At 42.5% G+C, this 19,375-nt stretch overlaps 1 protein-coding gene across 1 annotated transcript in view; it reads left to right on the top strand.

Annotated features, from left to right (window-relative positions):
• The first annotated feature begins 3,058 nt into the window (after positions 1 to 3,058).
• The window catches only part of LOC147006015 (glutathione S-transferase A3), a 32,330-nt gene continuing 16,013 nt past the window's right edge, over positions 3,059 to 19,375 (top strand). Inside the window, exons 1-2 of the mRNA XM_085835909.1 lie at positions 3,059 to 3,290; positions 12,356 to 12,456. Coding sequence (XP_085692035.1) covers positions 12,370 to 12,456 — 87 coding nt within the window. The 5' untranslated portion in view covers positions 3,059 to 3,290; positions 12,356 to 12,369. The remainder of the gene's footprint in view (positions 3,291 to 12,355; positions 12,457 to 19,375) is intronic.

Here is a 19,375-nt window from a genome sequence, read left to right as displayed (position 1 = left end):
TATTAAATGAGTTTTACACAGCACTTGAGAGTGGTTCCTAGATAAGCAAGTATAAAATATATAAAATCTTATATTAGTAAAACTAAGTCAAAACACTGGGACTCTTAGGACAGTCATTGTGTACAGTGTCCAAAAGTGGAACTACTAAGTTAAGGGTTAATTTGATTCTTCCTGGCTACTGCCTGACAGCTTTGCCCATGTCATTTATCATCAGAGCTTCACAAGAAAATGCAAGTAGCTGATCTCGGAGCTCTGAGCTCTGAAGTATAATAAGTTAAAAGTTAAAAGAAGTTGGATGATAAGTTGGCAATTATTACTACTTTGGCTATGGACCTGGGAATAGGGAAGCTTGAAACTTTGGGGGAACAATTGTAACTTGATTCTTTATAGGACATGGTTATTCTTTTGAATTTGATTTGACAGTGATTATACAATCCCCCTCCCCCTCCCCCTCCCCTCCCCTCCCCCTCCCTCTCTCCCTCTCTCCCTCTCCCTCTCTCCCTCTCTCCCTCTCCCTCCCTCCCTCTCCCTCTCCCTCCCCCTCCCTCTCCCTCTCCCCCTCCCTCTCTCCCTCCCCCTCCCCCTCCCCTCCCTCCCCCTCTCCCCTCCCTCTCCCTCTCTCACTCTCTCCCTCTCTCTCCCTCTCTCCCTCTCCCCCCTCTCTCTCCCTCTCCCTCTCTCCCTCTCCCCCCTCTCTCTCCCTCTCCCTCTCTCCCTCTCCCTCCCCCTCCCTCTCTTTTAACCTGCTTTTGGAGTAACAATAAAAGACTGGGCAAGAGAAAGTCTAGAGAATGAGAGAGCATGTGAGGTGAATGTGGAGAGTGAGTGAAGAGAGAGAGAGACAGACAGACAGAGACAGAGACACAGAGAAAGAGCATGAGAAGAGTGAGTGAGGAGAGAATGTGAGTGAAGAGAGAATGTGAGGTGTGCATGGAGAGTGTGTGAGAGAGTGAAAGAAGAGTGCATGTGGTATGTTTGTGAGATGTGTGTGAAGAGTGTGTGTGACAGTGAAAGGGGAATGCACAGAGGTGTGTCTGAGTGTGAGAGTTCAAGAGAAGCAGAGTGCACAGGAGAATGCAGAGTGTGTGCAGCCTCAAGCTTCGAGTGAATGAGCCAGAGAGGGAAAAAAAACAGAGAATGAGAGAGAAGAGAAACTTTAAGCCTTGAAAAAATTGCCTGTCAGTTTGTACCCAAAGAAGTAGTCTGTGTTTATTTATTATGCGCCTTCCAGATATCTCTGCTTCCAGTTGAGAACTCCAATCCTGGGTCGAGGCTGGATGGACCCTGACAGTAGGCATTCCTATCTCACCTCCATGTACATGATTTCATCTGATTTCTATGACTTCATCTTATCTGCTTAGAGATTCCTATGAGTTGGCATCTCACATACCTTACATGACATAAGACCATAAATGTAAGAATTTAATGTACAGGACAGAAACAAGAATGTCTGCAAATTAATGTTGTTAAGGTATCTTTGTGGGTACTGGAGAGATAGTTCAGTGTGAGAGCACTGGCTGCTCTTCCAGAAGACCTGAGTGTGATTCCCAGCCTCCACGTGGCAGTTCACAGCCATCCAAAACACTAGTCCAGGGAGATCTGATGACTTCTTGCTTATGTGGGCTCCAAAGATGCAGGTAGTGCACAGAAATACCTGCAGGCAAAACACCCATATATGTGAAATTAATTGAAGAAAGATGTCTGTGGAGAATGGTATTGAGCTCTGTGTCTTCTCCACCACCTCATCTTATACACTTCTCTGCTTCTATTGAGGTGCCTGCCACCATATTGAAAGTTTGTGTGGGTTATTAAAGATGAACTCATATCAAGTTCCACAAATTAAGAACATCTGTAAAGACCTTTTTCCAAATTCAATTCTATTTACAAGATCCTAAGATTTGGACATGGGTCTAACTTTGAGGGAAGGCACATGATAAACTTAATTTATTCTACAATATAGTTGACAAAAAGCTGACAAGTTATCAATCTGAGTGATGGAATGTATGTGGGGTTTTTAAAAATACTTTTGTGTTTTTGGTAGAAATTATTGCAAGCATTCTAAGTTAATTTACTGATACTATCTATGGTCATATTTTTATGCCCACTTATAGGGACTTGACACATACCACAGGACACAATAATTGAGAAAATGAAATAGTAGCTGATAGTGGAGAAGTCTAACTGAACACAGGGCACATGCAAAGGCCTTTTGCGGAGAAGGTAACATCTAGGACAGCCATGTCAATGTGAAGTTCAAAGATAACATCTCTTTTTAGCATAAACACATTCCCTCAATACTTGTGACATATTAATAATCACTACCTGAAACTCAGCTCATTGTGGGGTCTGCTTAAATCCAACATAATTCAAACAGCAGGTCAATGCAGTTGACAAAAATTTGATTGTAATCAAGCCACTACTGCTCGATCAGGGCCACAAATCAGACTTGTGAGCTGAACTAAGACCCTGAAGGGATGCTGTCCATCATATTTATAGAATGAAACCATAAAGAGATGGGATGCTAGGTGGGCTATAGCATTGTCTAATCATATTACCTCCTATTGTCTACTTATGAGGTTAATTTGTCCCACATCACATAAGGGACCGAGCAAGGAAGTTTCCATTAATCAAGAGTGGAGTTGATTCCTGAGCCTGGGAAGATGAACTTAGTTTGACCTTTGCCAGCAAGTTGGAGAAGTTGTCCTTGAGATGTCTGGACTCAGACAGCTGTTTCCTCACAACAGAAGCTGGTCAACTACTGGGAAGTTCCCAGCTCCCTAGGGCCTGGCATCTTGAATTTAATTTTTTTCTAAGGATTAAATGGAGTCTGAAACCAAACTGGTAGTACTTAGGTTCTTTAGCTTGTTCCCAACAAGATATCTGTTCTGTGCCTTACCTGGTGGCCCAGTCAACAGAAGTACTCCCTGGTGTCACCAGAGTTCTCTTTATAACATCTGCCAGCTGAGATTTCCTACTTGCTTTAGCCCATCCTCATGGACAGCCAAAGAGTTAAATGTGCTTGAAACAGGTTCTTCCAGCTTACCATTGGCATTGAGGAAGAAACACATTAACTAACTCTTTAGCAACTCAGGCATGACTTTGCATTTTTCTTCTAATCCTTTATCTAAATGTCTGGCCTCTGAACACTGTGGGAGCAGCTTTTCCCTTATTGGATTGTCTCCCCTTAACTGGGAAGGGCATATTCAAATTTAATAAGTAGCTTACAAAACAGCAGAAACTCTTACATATGGTAAGAGGTAGCTTTTTAGAGGGAACAGCTTTTTAACAAGGTAAGTACTGAATCAAATCTCTCTCTCTCTCTCTCTCTCTCTCTCTCTCTCTCTCTCTCTCTCTCTCTCTCACACACACACACATCTTATGTTCCTAGAAAATAATTTAGCACAAGAAAACAACTGTTTTATACTGGCACGCAGACTAGGTGTGCTGCATCCAGGACAGTCTAAGAATTGTCGAATCCATTTCTGCTGGATACATTGTTGCAGAGATGTAAACATAAAGGATTTAGATAATGATTGAGGATTTAGTAAAGGATTGAGACATGAGAATTTATTGGTAAGAGACAAATTAACCCCATAAGTAGACAATAGGAGGTAATAGCCTAGACAAATTGCAATTATGTCCAGGGAAGAGAAGCATGGGACTTCTGTGTTACAGCTCTGAGGGTGGAGGTTTCCCTGATGCAAGTTGCTATAACTCTGAGGGAAAAGGTTTCCCCTAAGGTTTCTGAGGAAATGTTGCAGCTCTGAAGGGAAAGGCATCCCAGCATTTGGGAGGCAGGTGATACCACAGAGTCACACTGCACAACAAACCTCACACTGGAGATTTCTTGGGAAGGATATAGGAAGGTGGCTACCTCTGCTAGGGTGAGAACTGGACAGGAGAAAGGCTTATATACAGCTCTTTTGAGGGAGGAGTTTTCCACGGTGGAGATTTCCAGGGTGAAGATTAGTAAGATTTCAAGTTGTGAGCTTGGAGCGAGTGCAGGGATTGGCAGGAAGTTTGCACATGGGAATTGGTAGGTTTTCATGCTCAGGCACTGGTGGGTTTGGGTAGCTTTTGTCATCTAGAAATGGGCTCATACCATTTACCCTACATCATGATGATGATGATGATGATGATGATGATGCAACCAAGTAGTAGGAAAGGGAGCAACATTCTCATTAAACTACTTTCTGCTGATTGGGGGTGCCGAAGTTCTTAGGGAAAACTTGATCTTCACCATCAGGGTATAGTCACAGGCCTCTAGCTCAGTAGCTAGGGGCTGGTCATTGTATAATAGCAGCAGAATAAAAGTCTGATTAGAAATCTTTCTGATCTCTCCTTGAAGAAATCTAGACAAGAAGGGGCTTGTGAACTTCCGGACATAGGGGCTGGGTGGTAGTGCTCAGTGAGGGTATTATCACAGTCTGAGGGGTCCAGTGTGTCCCTGGAGAGTTAAAGCAGCCTGTGATGCCAGAGAAAGAGGTGTCGGAGAAACGAGGGGTGGTGGCGATTTTGGCAGGGTGCAGAGTGTGATAAGCCAATGGGTGAAGCTACAAATGAGGGTTGTGAGTTTGATCCAGAAGGGGCACACAACTAACTTTCTCCAAAGTGGCCATCCAGGGGGTTATTTAGTAGCTGATCTACAACTAGGACAGCCCAGATTTATCCCATGGTATTTGTAGGACCAACGTGGGTAACCTCTTTAAGTTTCTGACCACTTTTTACAGTAGTGTTCCTTTTGATCATAGAGAAAACAGGAGTGACAGAGAGATGGATACAGACCTGAATTGGCCTTTGACAGCCTGCTAGAACAATTCACCGACACTGTTTGGAAGGGCTGTTGGTTAGAGGGGAGAGCTTCTTGAAAAATAAACATCTATATGTAAAAGCTAGCCCTGACATGTGAGATAGGAGACTGAGATAGGAGACATAGAGAAGAAGGCACAAGTTAAGACATAAAAGATTTTTAGATTTGTTGTTTGCACAGTGACAGAAATTGCCACCACTAAAACCTGGCTATGGCAGTTTTGGCCATTGAATTGTGGCGAGTTCAAGCTGTTTGTAGTAATGGAGGGAGGCTTTAATAAAATTTGAGTCCATGGAGGAAGAGAAGAAGGGTCATAAAATGACCTCTGAGAGATCGAGTGTCTATAAGTTCCAAGAGGGAGCTGAGAGACAGGAAGAAGTGCCCAGGGAAGCTGTGGGACTTAGCAGTCAGCTCCTGAGGGGAGGAAGCAAGGAAATAGGGAGGGTTCCATTAGGCGGAGAGAAATAGTGGGAGAGAAAAATATCTTAGTAACTTGCCCAATTAGTAGGGCTCCGGAGTAGCAGGCTCCAGGAGCCAGAGACAGGAGACGTATTGAGTAGGTGGGGAAAGATGGATGGTTAGAAAGAGTGGAAAGATGACAAGGATGAAGAGAGACTCTAGAATTTAGAAACAGGCAGGACGGCAGAATCCAGTGGCAACAAATGATCTGTGCACACCTTAAGAGAGTCCGCCAGCATCTTGAGTCAGTTTGAAATGATGAGACGTAGGCATGGTTGAAAGGTAAGTCTAGCATCCTCTACCTGAAAAGAGAGAAGTCAAGAAGGAATGTTCAAAGACCCTTGTATGTTAGGCAGTGGTATAGCTGAGGGAAAGATGATAGTGGGTGAACTGAAGGTTAACCTTTTTTTTTTTTTAAATTAGATAAGCAGTTTGGCTATGTCCAAAACATGCAGGCAAGGCGCCCATCATTGTATAGTATGATCATCTTTTTGATAAATATGCTATGGGAGCCAAGGAAGGTCCCGGTTGGTGGTCCAGGACCACAAGGACTTATCCCTCCTTCTCTATGACATGGAGTGAGAAGGGGTGAGCCAAATCTGGAAGATGTAGAGCTGGGGCCTAGAAAGCATCCTTTTGAAGCTTACAAAAGGGTTTAATGATGGGTGCAAGAAGGGGTTTGTATGAGGGGGCCAAGAGCTGCCTTATCTAGGGGAGGGTGAGAAGAGAGAAGGAGGGAATCCAAGAGCCTAAGAAGCTAGTCATCCCTAGGAAGGACAGAATTTTATCCTTGGTGGCAGGGACCATGAGAGAATAGGTTAAGTGTTTTCTATCTAGGGTACTGACCTTGTGAGCTGGGATAATAATTAATCCCAGATAAGAATCCTGAGGGGTGGACATCTGAACCTTAGAGGATGAGTCCCTTTATCCCTGGCCAGATACAAAGTTTTGTAAGGTGTTGTCCTGGCTAATTTGCAGGGATGGACTACAAAGGTATTTTATAAGCTTGAGTTTAGGAAGCAACAAAGAGAATAAGTCAGAGGCTAGAGCTTGGCCAAATACTTGTGGGCAGTCCCTGTGAGCAGGGTTGAGAGGTAAGAGTCTGGATTGGTCTAAGTAAAGGCAAAGATATTTTGTGGCTGAGGATCTAGAGGACTGGAAAATAAAGTATCCTTGAGGTCTAAGACAAAAAAATGGGAAGTCCCTGTAGGGATGGTAAAGAGGAACAGCATATGACAACAGTATACTGTCGCTCATACCTAAAAGACACCCGAGTCCCTATAAAACCAAACCCAGTAAAATGAAAGTAAGCAAGGCTTAAAGATAGAAAATAAAATGAGCTCTGGCAACAGAGGACAGTGCAGAGAGCTGAGAGACTCACTAGCCAGCAGTGTGTGTGTGTGTGTGTGTGTGTGTGTGTGTGTGTGTGTGTGTTTGCAGGAAGACCATACACATGCCTTGGAGTGGAGAAAAGAGAAAGCTTGAATGTAGGGAATGGGGAATTTCTTTCCATTTCCCTTATCACTCACAGTATTTGTAGAGGTCCAGAATAATATTGAGACCTAGGATGTCATTAGGCAACATTTTGGATTGATTATCTAAAAGGTAGATTATCTAAGGCCAGAATCAATTGCAAAAACAAATAAAATTGGAGCCCTTCAGGTCGGGTGCCATGTGGAAAGGCTGGAGGTTTCTAAATGCACCCAAAGGGGGAAGGGAAAGGTCCCATAGATGAAAGGGCAGGAAGAAAAACAGCCTGTGTTTGCAGGCATCCCCAGGACTTGGAGGAGTGGAGGAAGTCATGAGCCTTTGAGTGGATCATCACCACTTAGTGGTTTATCCTGGCTAAGCCTAAACAGAGATGTGTGCCTGGTACTAGGGCTTTTATGGAGGCCACACATGAGGATAAAATACCAAGTCTGAGGGAAGGATATGGAATGGACTCTAGAGGATCTGTGGGATTATTGCCAGCTCTGAAAGGAAGGCAGAAGAGGGCAGAACGGGGCAAAACAGCCTAGTTGGACCTAAGGAAATTGCAGCATTGCAGTTTGAGTTAGGGGGATGGTCAGGGCCAGGTAAAGGGGGACAGCCATAGCCTTAACTACCATGCTAGGGATACCAGAGGAGTGTCAGACGCTCAACAATTACTTCCTCAGACTCAGGAAAGCTTTTATGCCCAACCGAAGGGGGATCTTACTGAATTGCTCCTGGTGGATGGAGTGCCAAGTGATCAGTGAGCCAGAAGGTGCGTCTGTTGTGGCAGGTGGACTGGAGATTTGAGGGATAGAGTCCCAGAGAGATTTAGACTCCAAGCAGCAGTGCAGGCACCAGGAGAGCCTACTTGAGGTAGAGCACAATGTAAGTTTTATAGCTCTGAGGGGAAAGGGGCTTTCCCAATGGAGTTGTTACAGCTTTGAGCGGGGAGGTCCCCCAGGGAAGTAACATAGTTCTGAGGGGAAAGGTTTCCCCTAGAGGAATGTCGCAGTCTTGAAGGGAATGGTGTTCTAGCAGTAGTGAACTAAGGAATAACACAAAGTCACACTGCACATAAAACCTCACCCAAGAGAGTTACTGCGAGAGATTCAAGAGGGTGGCTGCCCCTGCTCCAGGGTACTGAACAGGGAACTGAACAAGAGATAGATTTTATTTAGGGTTCCTTAGGGTTGGAATATCCAGGGTGGAGATTTCCAAGGTGGGGATTGGTATGATCTCAAGTCCTGTATGGTGCAAATCCAGGGATTGGTAGAATTTCGTGCTCAGGGATTGGCTATTTTTATGCTCAGGGATTGGTGCATTTTATCACCTAGAAGTAGCTTGGACCATTTACTCAACACTTATGCTAGAGTTGCCTTGTGTATAGAAGAAACCAATGTGCGACTGTGAATTGTGATGGCTGAGGCAAGACAAAGAGAATTAGACATGAGGATAAAAAATGAGCTCCTTGCCTCTACTGGCTGAGATTAAAGATTATGAATTATGTTTATAGCCAAAGCAAAGTGTCTTGATCATTGACCTTTTTTTGGCTTGTGTTCTATCTTATCATTCTAAAAACTAGTACAATATGCCTTATAAACCACATACCAGTGGAAGATCCCTGATAAACCACACACAATCTAGTTTATTGGCAGAGGGGAGTTACTGGGGGAAGGAAATCTTTGGATAAAACTAAGCATGCCTAAACATGTTGCCTAACCTTTAAATACTTTAGATAATTATAACTCAAATCTAACACCACTATGTGAATAGCTAACAGATCTATCTATCTATCTATCTATCTATCTATCTATCTATCTATCTATCTATCTATCTATCTGTCTGTCTGTCTGTCTAAATCTGAGTCTCACTCTCTCTTCTGACTATAGAGACAATCATACTCTCCCTCTGGAAGCTAATGAGCAACACAATAAATTAATACACATAACATTCATAACAGAGATATTGCAGAAGCATGTTCACCGTCACCCCAGTTCCTGAACTTCATGAAACCCTTAGTGGTGGGGAGCACCGGGAGTTGTCACCATCGTGGTTACTGACAGCACAGCTACTCCTCAGAACTATCTGAGGCTGGGGAACATGTAAGATCCTGTCACCTCATCCAGTCTCTCTGGTTCTCATCCTCTGTTGACTCTGTGAGGCTGTGTGACACCCTTTGTCCTGATGGAGAACTGACAAACCAACTCCTGTTTGGAGACTGGCAAATGTCCAAGTGAAGGGCATTATGATGAAATACCATGTAATATGATCTTCTATCAATGCTAATAGGATTAGTGAGCACATTTGAATTACTTGGCTCAGTGTTCCCAACAATCACCTGCAGCCATGCAAACTTTCTCTTCCTTCTGAATCATTCCAGCTAATGAGGACATGCAATACTCATATCCTACAGCTGTAAAAATAACGGAGTGCTTATATTTACAACAAATTTTATAACATAAAGGTTGGGACTTAGGAGCTCTGCCTTTAAGGGAGCTCCTATTTAAAGTTGTTTGCTATCTTAAACACAAGTGCACATACTTTGGTATAGACAAGGAGAGTGTTTCCAACTGCACAACATCAAACACTCTTCAAGAGGTTATATGCTGTTCTATATCAGCTCTTTGGGGCTTTAGGGGGAAAGTATGTCTCCCCCAATCCAGCACTGGAGCCTCTAGTTACAGTGATTCTTCAGTGTTTACTTTACACCCATGACCTCCCTGGTCATCTATCCCAGATGCCATTGCTTTCTATCTTCTACTTCTTTGCTGTGTCCTACCTCCAAGCATCCTGAGATGGGCAACTGTCAGATTTCCTTACTGGACTCAAGACCTCTTAATTAATTCACAGTGATCAAACGAGCATACAGACCTGCATATAACAGCATACACACACTGAAACTATAATCACATCCATCTACTTAACACTTTCTGAACTCTGGTACATCCTATCCTTTTTCTAGTTCATCAAAAAAATCAGATTTTATAACTGATCTAGAGATTTCCACTTGTATTAAAAAAAAAATTAAAAAACTAATACCAGATGTCTTGGTTAGGGTTTTACTGCTGTGAACAGAGACCATGACCAAAGCAACTCTTATAAGAACATTATTTAATTAGGGCTGGCTTACAGGTTCAGAGGTTCAGTCCATTATCATCAAGGCAGGAACATGGCAGTGTCCAGATAGGCATGGTGTAGGAGGAGCTGAGAGTTCTAAATCTTGTTCCAAAGGCAAACAGGAGAATACTGACTTCCCAGAAGCTAGGATGAGTGTTTTTTGTTTGTTTGTTTTTGTTTTTTTCCCCCGAGACAGGGTTTCTCTGTATAGCCCTGGCTGTCCTGGAACTCACTTTGTAGACCAGGCTGGTCTCAAACTCAGAAATCTGCCTGCCACTGCCTCCCAAGTGCTAGAGTTAAAGGCGTGTGCCACCACACCCAGCAGCTAGGACGAGTGTCTTAAAGACCATGTCCATACTGACACACTTTTTTCAACAAGGCCATATCTACTCCAACAAGGCCATGCCTCCTAATAGTGCCACTTCCTGGGCCAACCATATTCAAACCATCATACAGTAGTTAATAAAGCCTAGACTTGGTTTTGAATAGAAAAGTGACTGGTAGAACAACAATTTCGTGTAGACTTCTCTAGAAACCCATCTCTACAGCTGTACAATGAATATAATTTTTAAGGGTCCCATTAGGTGACTTATTTATTCGGAGAAAATGACAATAAACTGATGAGGATGCCCAGTGGGGCAGACGTGGAAAACCTTTAGCTTGGTGTCAGGTCCAAAGGAAACTCCATGACTCCAAATCACAAAGGAGAGGCATCCCTTCTCATGTAATGAGATCCCAGTTGGGCAAGAGAACTTGCTCGTCCCAATTGTGACTTTTGTAGAAACAGTGTAAGCTCCAGGAGGGGGCGGGGTAAGGAGTCAGCAGCAGTAGGTTCCTAGTAGTAGTTTCCAGGAACCAACAGAGTCAGAGCAAGCAACTCCAAGGTGACATTGTCCAGGAGAGAGCAGGTGGAGGAAAGAACCAGCTAAGAGGGCAGTTCTAAAATTTGGAGTTGACTATGATGGGGGCAGGGGGGTGGGGGGTGGGGTGAGAAATCCTAGAGAAACAAACAATCCACTCCTTAGGAGAGTTCTACCCAGTAGCCTGGTTCAGGTAGGGGTGGCCCAACCTGTTGGAATTGGGTCCATTTATACCCCCGTTGGTTTGTTAACAACCAGTTAAACTGAAGATATGACTACTCCATGATATGGGTAAGGGACTGGTTTTTATTTTAAATATGAGAGAGGACATCAGACAGAGTCCATAGCAAAGACAGAACATCGTAGCCTGAACGTATCCACCAGACTGGACATGGCTATAAAAGAAGCAGGAATGGGGGAGTGGGGAGGGGTGGGGCAAGCTCTTTTTGGAGAGCATAAGGGGCTGGAAGAGGCAGACAGAGAGAGGAAGATAAAGAGAGTGTGGGTAAAAGAGGGAACATACCCAACACAGCAGGGTTATAATGAGAATAAGTGGCTGGGAGTTGGGAAGCCCATATGCTGGGAAAGTTTAAGGTAGGAGGTGAGAAGGATGAGGCTGCTAATATGAAATGTGTAGCAGGTACTCGTGGTACTGAAGGGAGGCCAGCATGGTTTTAGGAACCACAGATAACTTTCTGCCAGTGATAAGGGAAATGGCTCCTGTTTTAGGTTTCCCAGGTTCCTGGGGGAATGCTGGCATTTGTCTACCCACAGGAATTTGGGGAAATGGGGTTTCCTTTGGACCTGATGTTGGTCCTATATTCTGTAAAATGAACTCAGCAATACTTCTTTTCCTTGATTTCACATTGAAATGCAGAAGCAAGGAGTCTGCAAGAGTTTAATCTCTGCATTTGATCAAATGCAGCATAGCAGCCAAAGGGCTGAACAGTGCCTGCTGTTGTGGCCATTGCTGGGTTAGCCATGTCCTCTGGGTTTGATGTGCTCGCTTATGAGGGTGCAGAGCCTTCTTGTCTTTGTGCCTCTCTGTGACTCTTCCTGTCCAGCACTGACTTCGGTGTGATTGTGCACACTGTTTAAACATACTGATGTCCAGTTTCCTTAACTGAGAGAGATGTGGAGAGAAAATAGGCAGTTCATGTGACCATACGAGAGTATTAAAGGCAGTGTGTTAGAGGAGATCTGGGCTGGGAACATACCTCAGGGATGCAGGGCTTGCCTAGCCTGTGAAAAGCCCAGGGTTACACCTTCACCAAGGGAGGGGGAAAGGAAGAGAGAACAAGACAGTGGGGTGGATGTGTGGGACCATTGGAGATTAACAATAAACTGTAGTTTGCTGGTACCTTGTTTTCCTATTAAGTCCCACACATTATCATCCTCCACCTTGAAGTATGATCCTTTAAAAAAAAAGTCACATATTAACCAATAGAGACACTAAAGTGTTTTGTTCCATCTGAGGGTGGCTCCTGATATGTATTAATCTGGACCAAGGAACGTGGTCCTGGACTGTCTCCAACCCTGCCATAGAGAAGGCAGATACTTGTTCAGTTAGCTGCTGCTGTTCAGACCCCGCATAGGACAAACTTTTAAGAGCATGGTGTGCTTCATCCCTGTTTAGAAAACCAAGCTGTCATGGCGGGGAAGCCAGTCCTTCACTACTTTGATGGCAGGGGAAGAATGGAGCCTATCCGGTGGCTGTTGGCTGCAGCTGGTGTGGAGGTACGTTCTGACATGAGTGGAACCTGAAACTACTTGTATCAAACACTTTCCTCACATGAACGGACACAGCATCTTACTGAATGTCCTAAGATAAAAAACTAACAACTCTTAAGTGATTCACAGATTTCTCCTAATAGATTAATACTTATTTTCATCATCGATCGTTAACATTAAAATAAGGGCTGGAGAGATGGCTCAGCAGTTAAGAGCACTTGCTGCAATTTCAGAGACACTGACTGCAATTCACACCACACACACTCACACACACACGCACACACTCACACATATACTCACACACACATGCATACTCACACACACATGCACCCACTCATTCACATACACACACATACACACTCACACACACATGCATACTCACACACACATGCACACACTCATTCACATACACACACATACATACTCAACACACTTGCACACACATGCAGAGAGTAAATCTTCAAAACAACGAAACGTGTAATTTATCAAAACTTGTACACTCTATTTAGATGTAAAGGATCTGTACAAGACAAAAACCAAACATGTCATTTGAGAAAAAGAATAGAAAAATGAACACTGTCTACTTGATGTTAAGTTAAACAAAACAAGCATCAATAATAAATAAATTAATCTCAATGTAAAAATTGAACTTCACACATTTCATTTTTAAAGCATTTTTTGCTTTTGTCATAGCAATAAGAAAGAGTACACAGTTTGCAGCCAAAGTAAAATATTTCTAATGTTTTCTAATATTTCTATTTTTCATTTTTTTTTGTGGGTGTGTTGTTGAACACACACTCACAACTTTATCCTTGTCCTGATCGTGGTCTGGATGGTCAGGGTCACAATTGTCCTCCTCCACCTCTTGCTGCACTGGGAAGTTCTGGGGTGGTGCCCTGGACCAATTGCTGTCTCCACTGAGGACTGGGCCTCCGTCTGGAACAACTGTTTGACTGAGGCTCATCTGAGGAGATGTCAGTCTGTCATGAGTTTGATTGTCATTCCTGACAACAGGAAATGGAGCATGATATTCCTTTCATCCTACAGATGAAAGATGCTTCCATGTTGAGATCCACGTTTTCAGCTTAAAAGGAATGTTCCTGACACTATTTCTAAATGTTCCACTATGGTTCCTCTGCTCCTGCCTTGTTTTCAATCTATACATTCTCTATGCAGTAATAACTGTAATTCTGCTATAAGCTATGAGAGCACCTTTGCATAGTGTGTGGTTGACCCAGCGTTGGTATAAAAGGTGTGAGTGTGCGTGGAATCTGAGACTTCCTTCACCAGATGAGAAAAGAGGCGTACAGGTGAAAGTCTCTTGCCTTGACTATGGAAAGTGAGGGGCCCAAAGAGGAACCGCAGAGTTTTCACATGCACACCCAACACATCAACCTTAAAAGGATTAAAGCATACACTCTTGGGAAATGAACTTAATTACACTGAAAATACCTATAACAGATGAGGTGGCCAGGAGACAATGCAAACAAACCCTCTGTTAAGCATGAAACCTGTTCATTCATTATAGCTAGAGAAGTCAGTTTATTTTTTCTGGGTCCTGGAGATATTGGGCCATAGAAGACAGACAGAATGCTTGCCCTGGGACATCATATTGTCACTGTAATAACCATATTTATCATCTTAAAAGGAATAAGAGATAGCTTGTTCTATCTAAGTACCCACTGGGAGTTAGCATGGCCCAGGGAACACAGACGTATGTTATTTCCCAAACCAATGTTCCAACATGAAAGCACTTTCAAAAGATTTTTATAGTTTCACAGAACAAAGAAGGCAATAAATCAAGACAAATTTAAAATATATTGATAGAAATTTATTATCACAAGATGTTCTGTGTCAAAACCTTCTAAAATGTTTTTTTTTTAATTATTATTATCATGAGATGTTAGTTTAGATACAAGATGGAACAAGGAATGGCTGTTCCACAAGGCTAAAGCTAGCCCAAGATAAAAGAATTAGACTCCGTGTTAGTACCAGGACATTCCAAGCCCCGGCCTAACTATGTGACCCTTGACCTGCATTGCCAGGACAATGACCTTCAATCCCACAACCCATTTGGCTCAGTTCCCACCCTCACTGGTGTGATGCCATTTTCTGTATAAATTAGGAAGTCACAACCTCCTCTCTCTCTTTTTCCTCTTCTCTGCCCTTCTAACCGCTTCGTCCCGCCCCCCCCCCCCCTTTATCCCTGCACAATAAACCTCTCCCACGTGGAACCACCTTGGCCTGGTCTGCTGTCTGGTCTATCTGCTCAAAATATTTATAGATACTATTATATGATATTAATTAACATATATCATTCCGAACCTGTAAACCCCAATCTCTCCAGAGCATTGGCGTTCCAATGGTGTCTACAGACAGACTCCTTCCAGGGGTTTTTGGTTCACAGTGAGACACAGCTTCTTTTTAGGAATTTTTCACTCACAGTACAAGAGAAGGAATCAAGTTTTTTTTTTTTGTTTTTTTTTTGTTTTTTTTTTAATATTTTTATTACATATTTTCCTCAATTACATTTCCAATACTATCCCAAAAGTCCCCCATAGCGCCCCCCACTTCCCTACCCACCCATTCCCATTCTTTTGGCCCTGGCATTCCCCTATATTGGGGCATATAAAGTTTGCAAGTCCAATGGGCCTCTCTTTCCATTGATGGCCGACTAGGCCATCTTTCGATACATATGCAGCTAGAGACAAGAGCTCCAGGGTTCTGGTTAGTACATCATGTTGTTCCAACAATAGGGTTGCAGATCCCTTTAGCTCCTTGGGTACTTTCTCTAGCTTCTCCATTGGGAGCCCTGTGATACATCCAATAGCTGACTGTGAACATCCACTCCTGTGTTTGCTAGGCCCCGGCATCGTCTCACAAGAGACAGCTATATTTGGGTCCTTTCAGCAAGATCTTGCTAGTGTATGCAATGGTGTCAGCGTTTAGAAGCTGATTATGGGACGGATCCCTGGATACAGCAGTCTCTAAATGGTCCATCCTTTCATCACAGCTACGAACTTTGTCTCTGTAACTCCTTCCCTGGGTGTTTTGTTCCCAATTCTAAGAAGGTGCACAGTGTCCACACTTTGGTCTTCATTCTTCTTGAGTTTCATGCGTTTATCAAATTGTATCTTATATCTTGGGTATCCTAAGTTTAGGGCTAATATCCACTTATCAATGAATACATATTGTGTGAGTTCTTTTGTGATTGTGTTACTTCACTCAAGATGATGCCCTCCAGGTCCATCCATTTGGCTAGGATTTCATAAATTCATTCTTTTTAATAGCTGAGTAGTACTCCATTGTGTAAATGTACCATAATTTCTGTATCCATTCCTCTGTTGAGGGACATCTGGGTTCTTTCCAGCTTCTGGCTATTATAAATAGGGCTGCTGAAATATAGCTGTCTCTTGTGAGATGATGCCGGGGCCTAGCAAACACAGGAGTGGATGTTCACAGTCAGCTATTGGATGTATCACAGGGCTCCCAATGGAGAAGCTAGAGAAAGTAACCAAGGAGCTAAAGGGATCTGCAACCCTATGTTGGAACAACATGATGTACTAACCAGAACCCCGGAGCTCTTGTCTCTAGCGGCATATGTATGGAAAGATGGCCTAGTCGGCCATCAATGGAAAGAGAGGCCCATTGGACTTGCAAACTTTATATGCCCCAATATAGGGGAATGCCAGGGCCAAAAGAATGGGAATGGGTGGATAGGGAAGTGGGGGGCGCTATGGGGGACTTTTGGGATAGCATTGGAAATGTAATTGAGGAAAATATGTAATAAAAATATTAAAAATAAAAACAAACAAACAAACAAAAAAAAATAAATAGGGCTGCTATGAACATAGTGGAGCATGTGTCCTTTTTACCGGTTGGGACATCTTCTGGATATATGCCCAGGAGAGGTATTGCTGGATCCTCCAATGTCCAATTTTCTGAGGAACCGCCAGACTGATTTCCAGAGTGGTTGTACAAGCTTGCAATCCCACCAACAATGGAGGAGTGTTCCTCTTTCTCCACATCCTCGCCAGCATCTGCTGTCACCTGAATTTTTGATCTTAGCTATTCTGACTGTTGTGAGGTGGAATCTCAGGGTTGTTTTGATTTGCATTTCCCTGATGATTAAGGATGTTGAACATTTTTTCAGGTGTTTCTCTGCCATTCGGTATTCCTCAGGTGAGAATTCTTTGTTCAGTTCTGAGCCCCATTTTTTAATGGGGTTATTTGACTTTCTGGAGTCCACCTTCTTGAGTTCTTTATATATATTGGATATTAGTCCCTTATCTGATTTAGGATAGGTGAAGATCCTTTCCCAATCTGTTGGTGGTTTTTTTGTCTTATTGATGGTGTCTTTAGCCTTGCAGAAGCTTTGTAGTTTCATGAGGTCCCACTTGTCAATTCTCGATCTTACAGCACAAGCCATTACTGTTCTATTCAGGAATTTTTCCCCTGTGCCCATATCTTCAAGGCTTTTCCCCACTTTCTCCTCTATAAGTTTCAGTGTCTCTGGTTTTATGTGAAGTTCCTTGATCCACTTAGACTTGACCTTAGTACAAGGAGATAGGAATGGATCGATTCGCATTCTTCTACATGTTAACAACCAGTTGTGCCAGCACCATTTGTTGAAAATGCTGTCTTTCTTCCACTGGATGTTTTTAGCTCCCTTGTCGAAGATCAAGTGACCATAGGTGTGTGGGTTCATTTCTGGGTCTTCAATTCTATTCCATTGGTCTATTTGTCTGTCACTATACCAGTACCATGCAGTTTTTATCACAATTGCTCTGTAGTAGAGCTTTAGGTCCGGCATGGTGATTCCACCAGAGGTTCTTTTATCCTTGAGAAGAGTTTTTGCTATCCTAGGTTTTTTGTTATTCCAGATGAATTTGCAGATTGCACTTTCTAATTCGTTGAAGAATTGATTTGGAATTTTGATGGGGATTGCATTGAATCTGTAGATTGCTTTTGGCAAGATAGCCATTTTTACAATGTTGATCCTGCCAATCCATGAGCATGGGAGATCTTTCCATCTTCTGAGATCTTCTATAATTTCTTTCTTCAGAGACTTGAAGTTTTTATTATACAGATCTTTCACTTCCTTAGTTAGAGTCACGCCAAGATATTTTATATTATTTGTGACTATTGAGAAGGGTGTTGTTTCCCTAATTTCTTTCTCAGCCTGTTTATTCTTTGTGTAGAGAAAGGCCATTGATTTGTTTGAGTTAATTTTATATCCAGCTACTTCACCGAAGCTGTTTATCAGGCTTAGGAGTTCTCTGGTGAAATTTTTAGGGTCACTTATATATACTATCATATCATCTGCAAAAAGTGATATTTTGACTTCATCTTTTCCAATTTGTATCCCTTTGATCTCCTTTTGTTGTCGAATTGCTCTGGCTAGGACTTCAAGTACAATGTTGAATAGGTATGGAGAAAGTGGACAGCCTTGTCTAGTCCCTGATTTTAGAGGGATTGCTTCAAGCTTCTCACCATTTACTTTGATGTTGGCTACTGGTTTGCTGTAGATTGCTTTTATCATGTTTAGGTATGGGCCTTGAATTCCTGATCTTTCCAAGACTTTTATCATGAATGGGTGTTGGATCTTGTCAAATGCTTTTTCCGCATCTAAGGAGATGACCATGTGGTTTTTGTCTTTGAGTTTGTTTATATACTGGATTACGTTGATGGATTTCCGTATATTGAACCATCCCTGCATCCCTGGGATGAAACCTACTTGGTCAGGATGGATGATTGTTTTGATGTGTTCTTGGATTCGGTTAGCAAGAACTTTATTGAGGATTTTTGCATCAATATTCATAAGGGATATTGGTCTGAAGTTTTCTATCTTTGTTGGGTCTTTTTGTGGTTTAGGTATCAGAGTAATTGTGGCTTCATAGAATGAGTTGGGTAGAGTACCTTCTGTTTCTATTTTGTGGAATAGTTTGTGAAGAACTGGGATTAGATCTTCTTTGAAGGTCTGATAGAACTCTGCACTAAACCCATCTGGTCCTGGGCTTTTTTTAGTTGGGAGACTATTAATGACTGCTTCTATTTCTTTGGGGGATATAGGGCTGTTTAGATCATTAACCTGATCTTGATTCAACTTTGGTACCTGGTATCTGTCTAGGAACTTCTCCATTTCATCCAGGTTCTCCAGTTTTGTTGAGTATAGCCTTTGGTAGAAGGATCTGATGGTGTTTTGGATGTCTTCAGGATCTGTTGTTATGTCTCCTTTTTCATTTCTGATTTTGTTAATTAGGATGCTTTCCCTGTGCCCTCTAATGAGTCTGGCTAAGGGTTTATCTATCTTGTTGATTTTCTCAAAGAACCAGCTCCTTGATTGGTTGATTCTTTGAATAGTTTTTCTTGTTTCCACTTGGTTGATTTCACCCCTGAGTTTGATTATTTCCTCCAGTCTACTCCTCTTGGGTGAATTTGCTTCCTTTTGTTCTAGTGCTTTTAGGTGTGTTGTCAAGCTGCTAATGTGTGCTCTCTCTAGTTTCCTTTTGGAGGCACTCAGAGCTATGAGTTTTCCTCTTAAAAATGCTTTCATTGCGTCCCATAAGTTTGGGTATGTTGTGGCTTCATTTTCATTGAACTCTAAAAAGTCCTTAATTTCTTTCTTTATTCCTTCCTTGACCAAGGTATCATTGAGAAGAATGTTGTTCAGTTTCCACGTGAAGGTTGGCTTTCTATTATTTATTTTGTTATTGAAGATCAGCCTTAGTCCATGGTGATCTGATAGGATGCATGGGACAATTTCAATATTTTTATATCTGTTGAGGCCTGTTTTGTGACCAATTATGTGGTCAATTTTGGAGAAGGTACCATGAGGTGCTGAGAAGAAGGTATATCCTTTTGTTTTAGGATAGAATGTTCTGTAGATATCTGCCAGATCCATTTGATTCATAATTTCTCTTAG

Source organism: Mus caroli, unplaced genomic scaffold, assembly GCF_978045245.1.
Source record: "Mus caroli unplaced genomic scaffold, Mus_caroli_1 scaffold_1, whole genome shotgun sequence".
NCBI lineage: Eukaryota > Metazoa > Chordata > Mammalia > Rodentia > Muridae > Mus > Mus caroli.
Note: the sequence above shows the minus strand (reverse complement) of the source record. Positions and strands in the feature narration are given on the sequence as shown.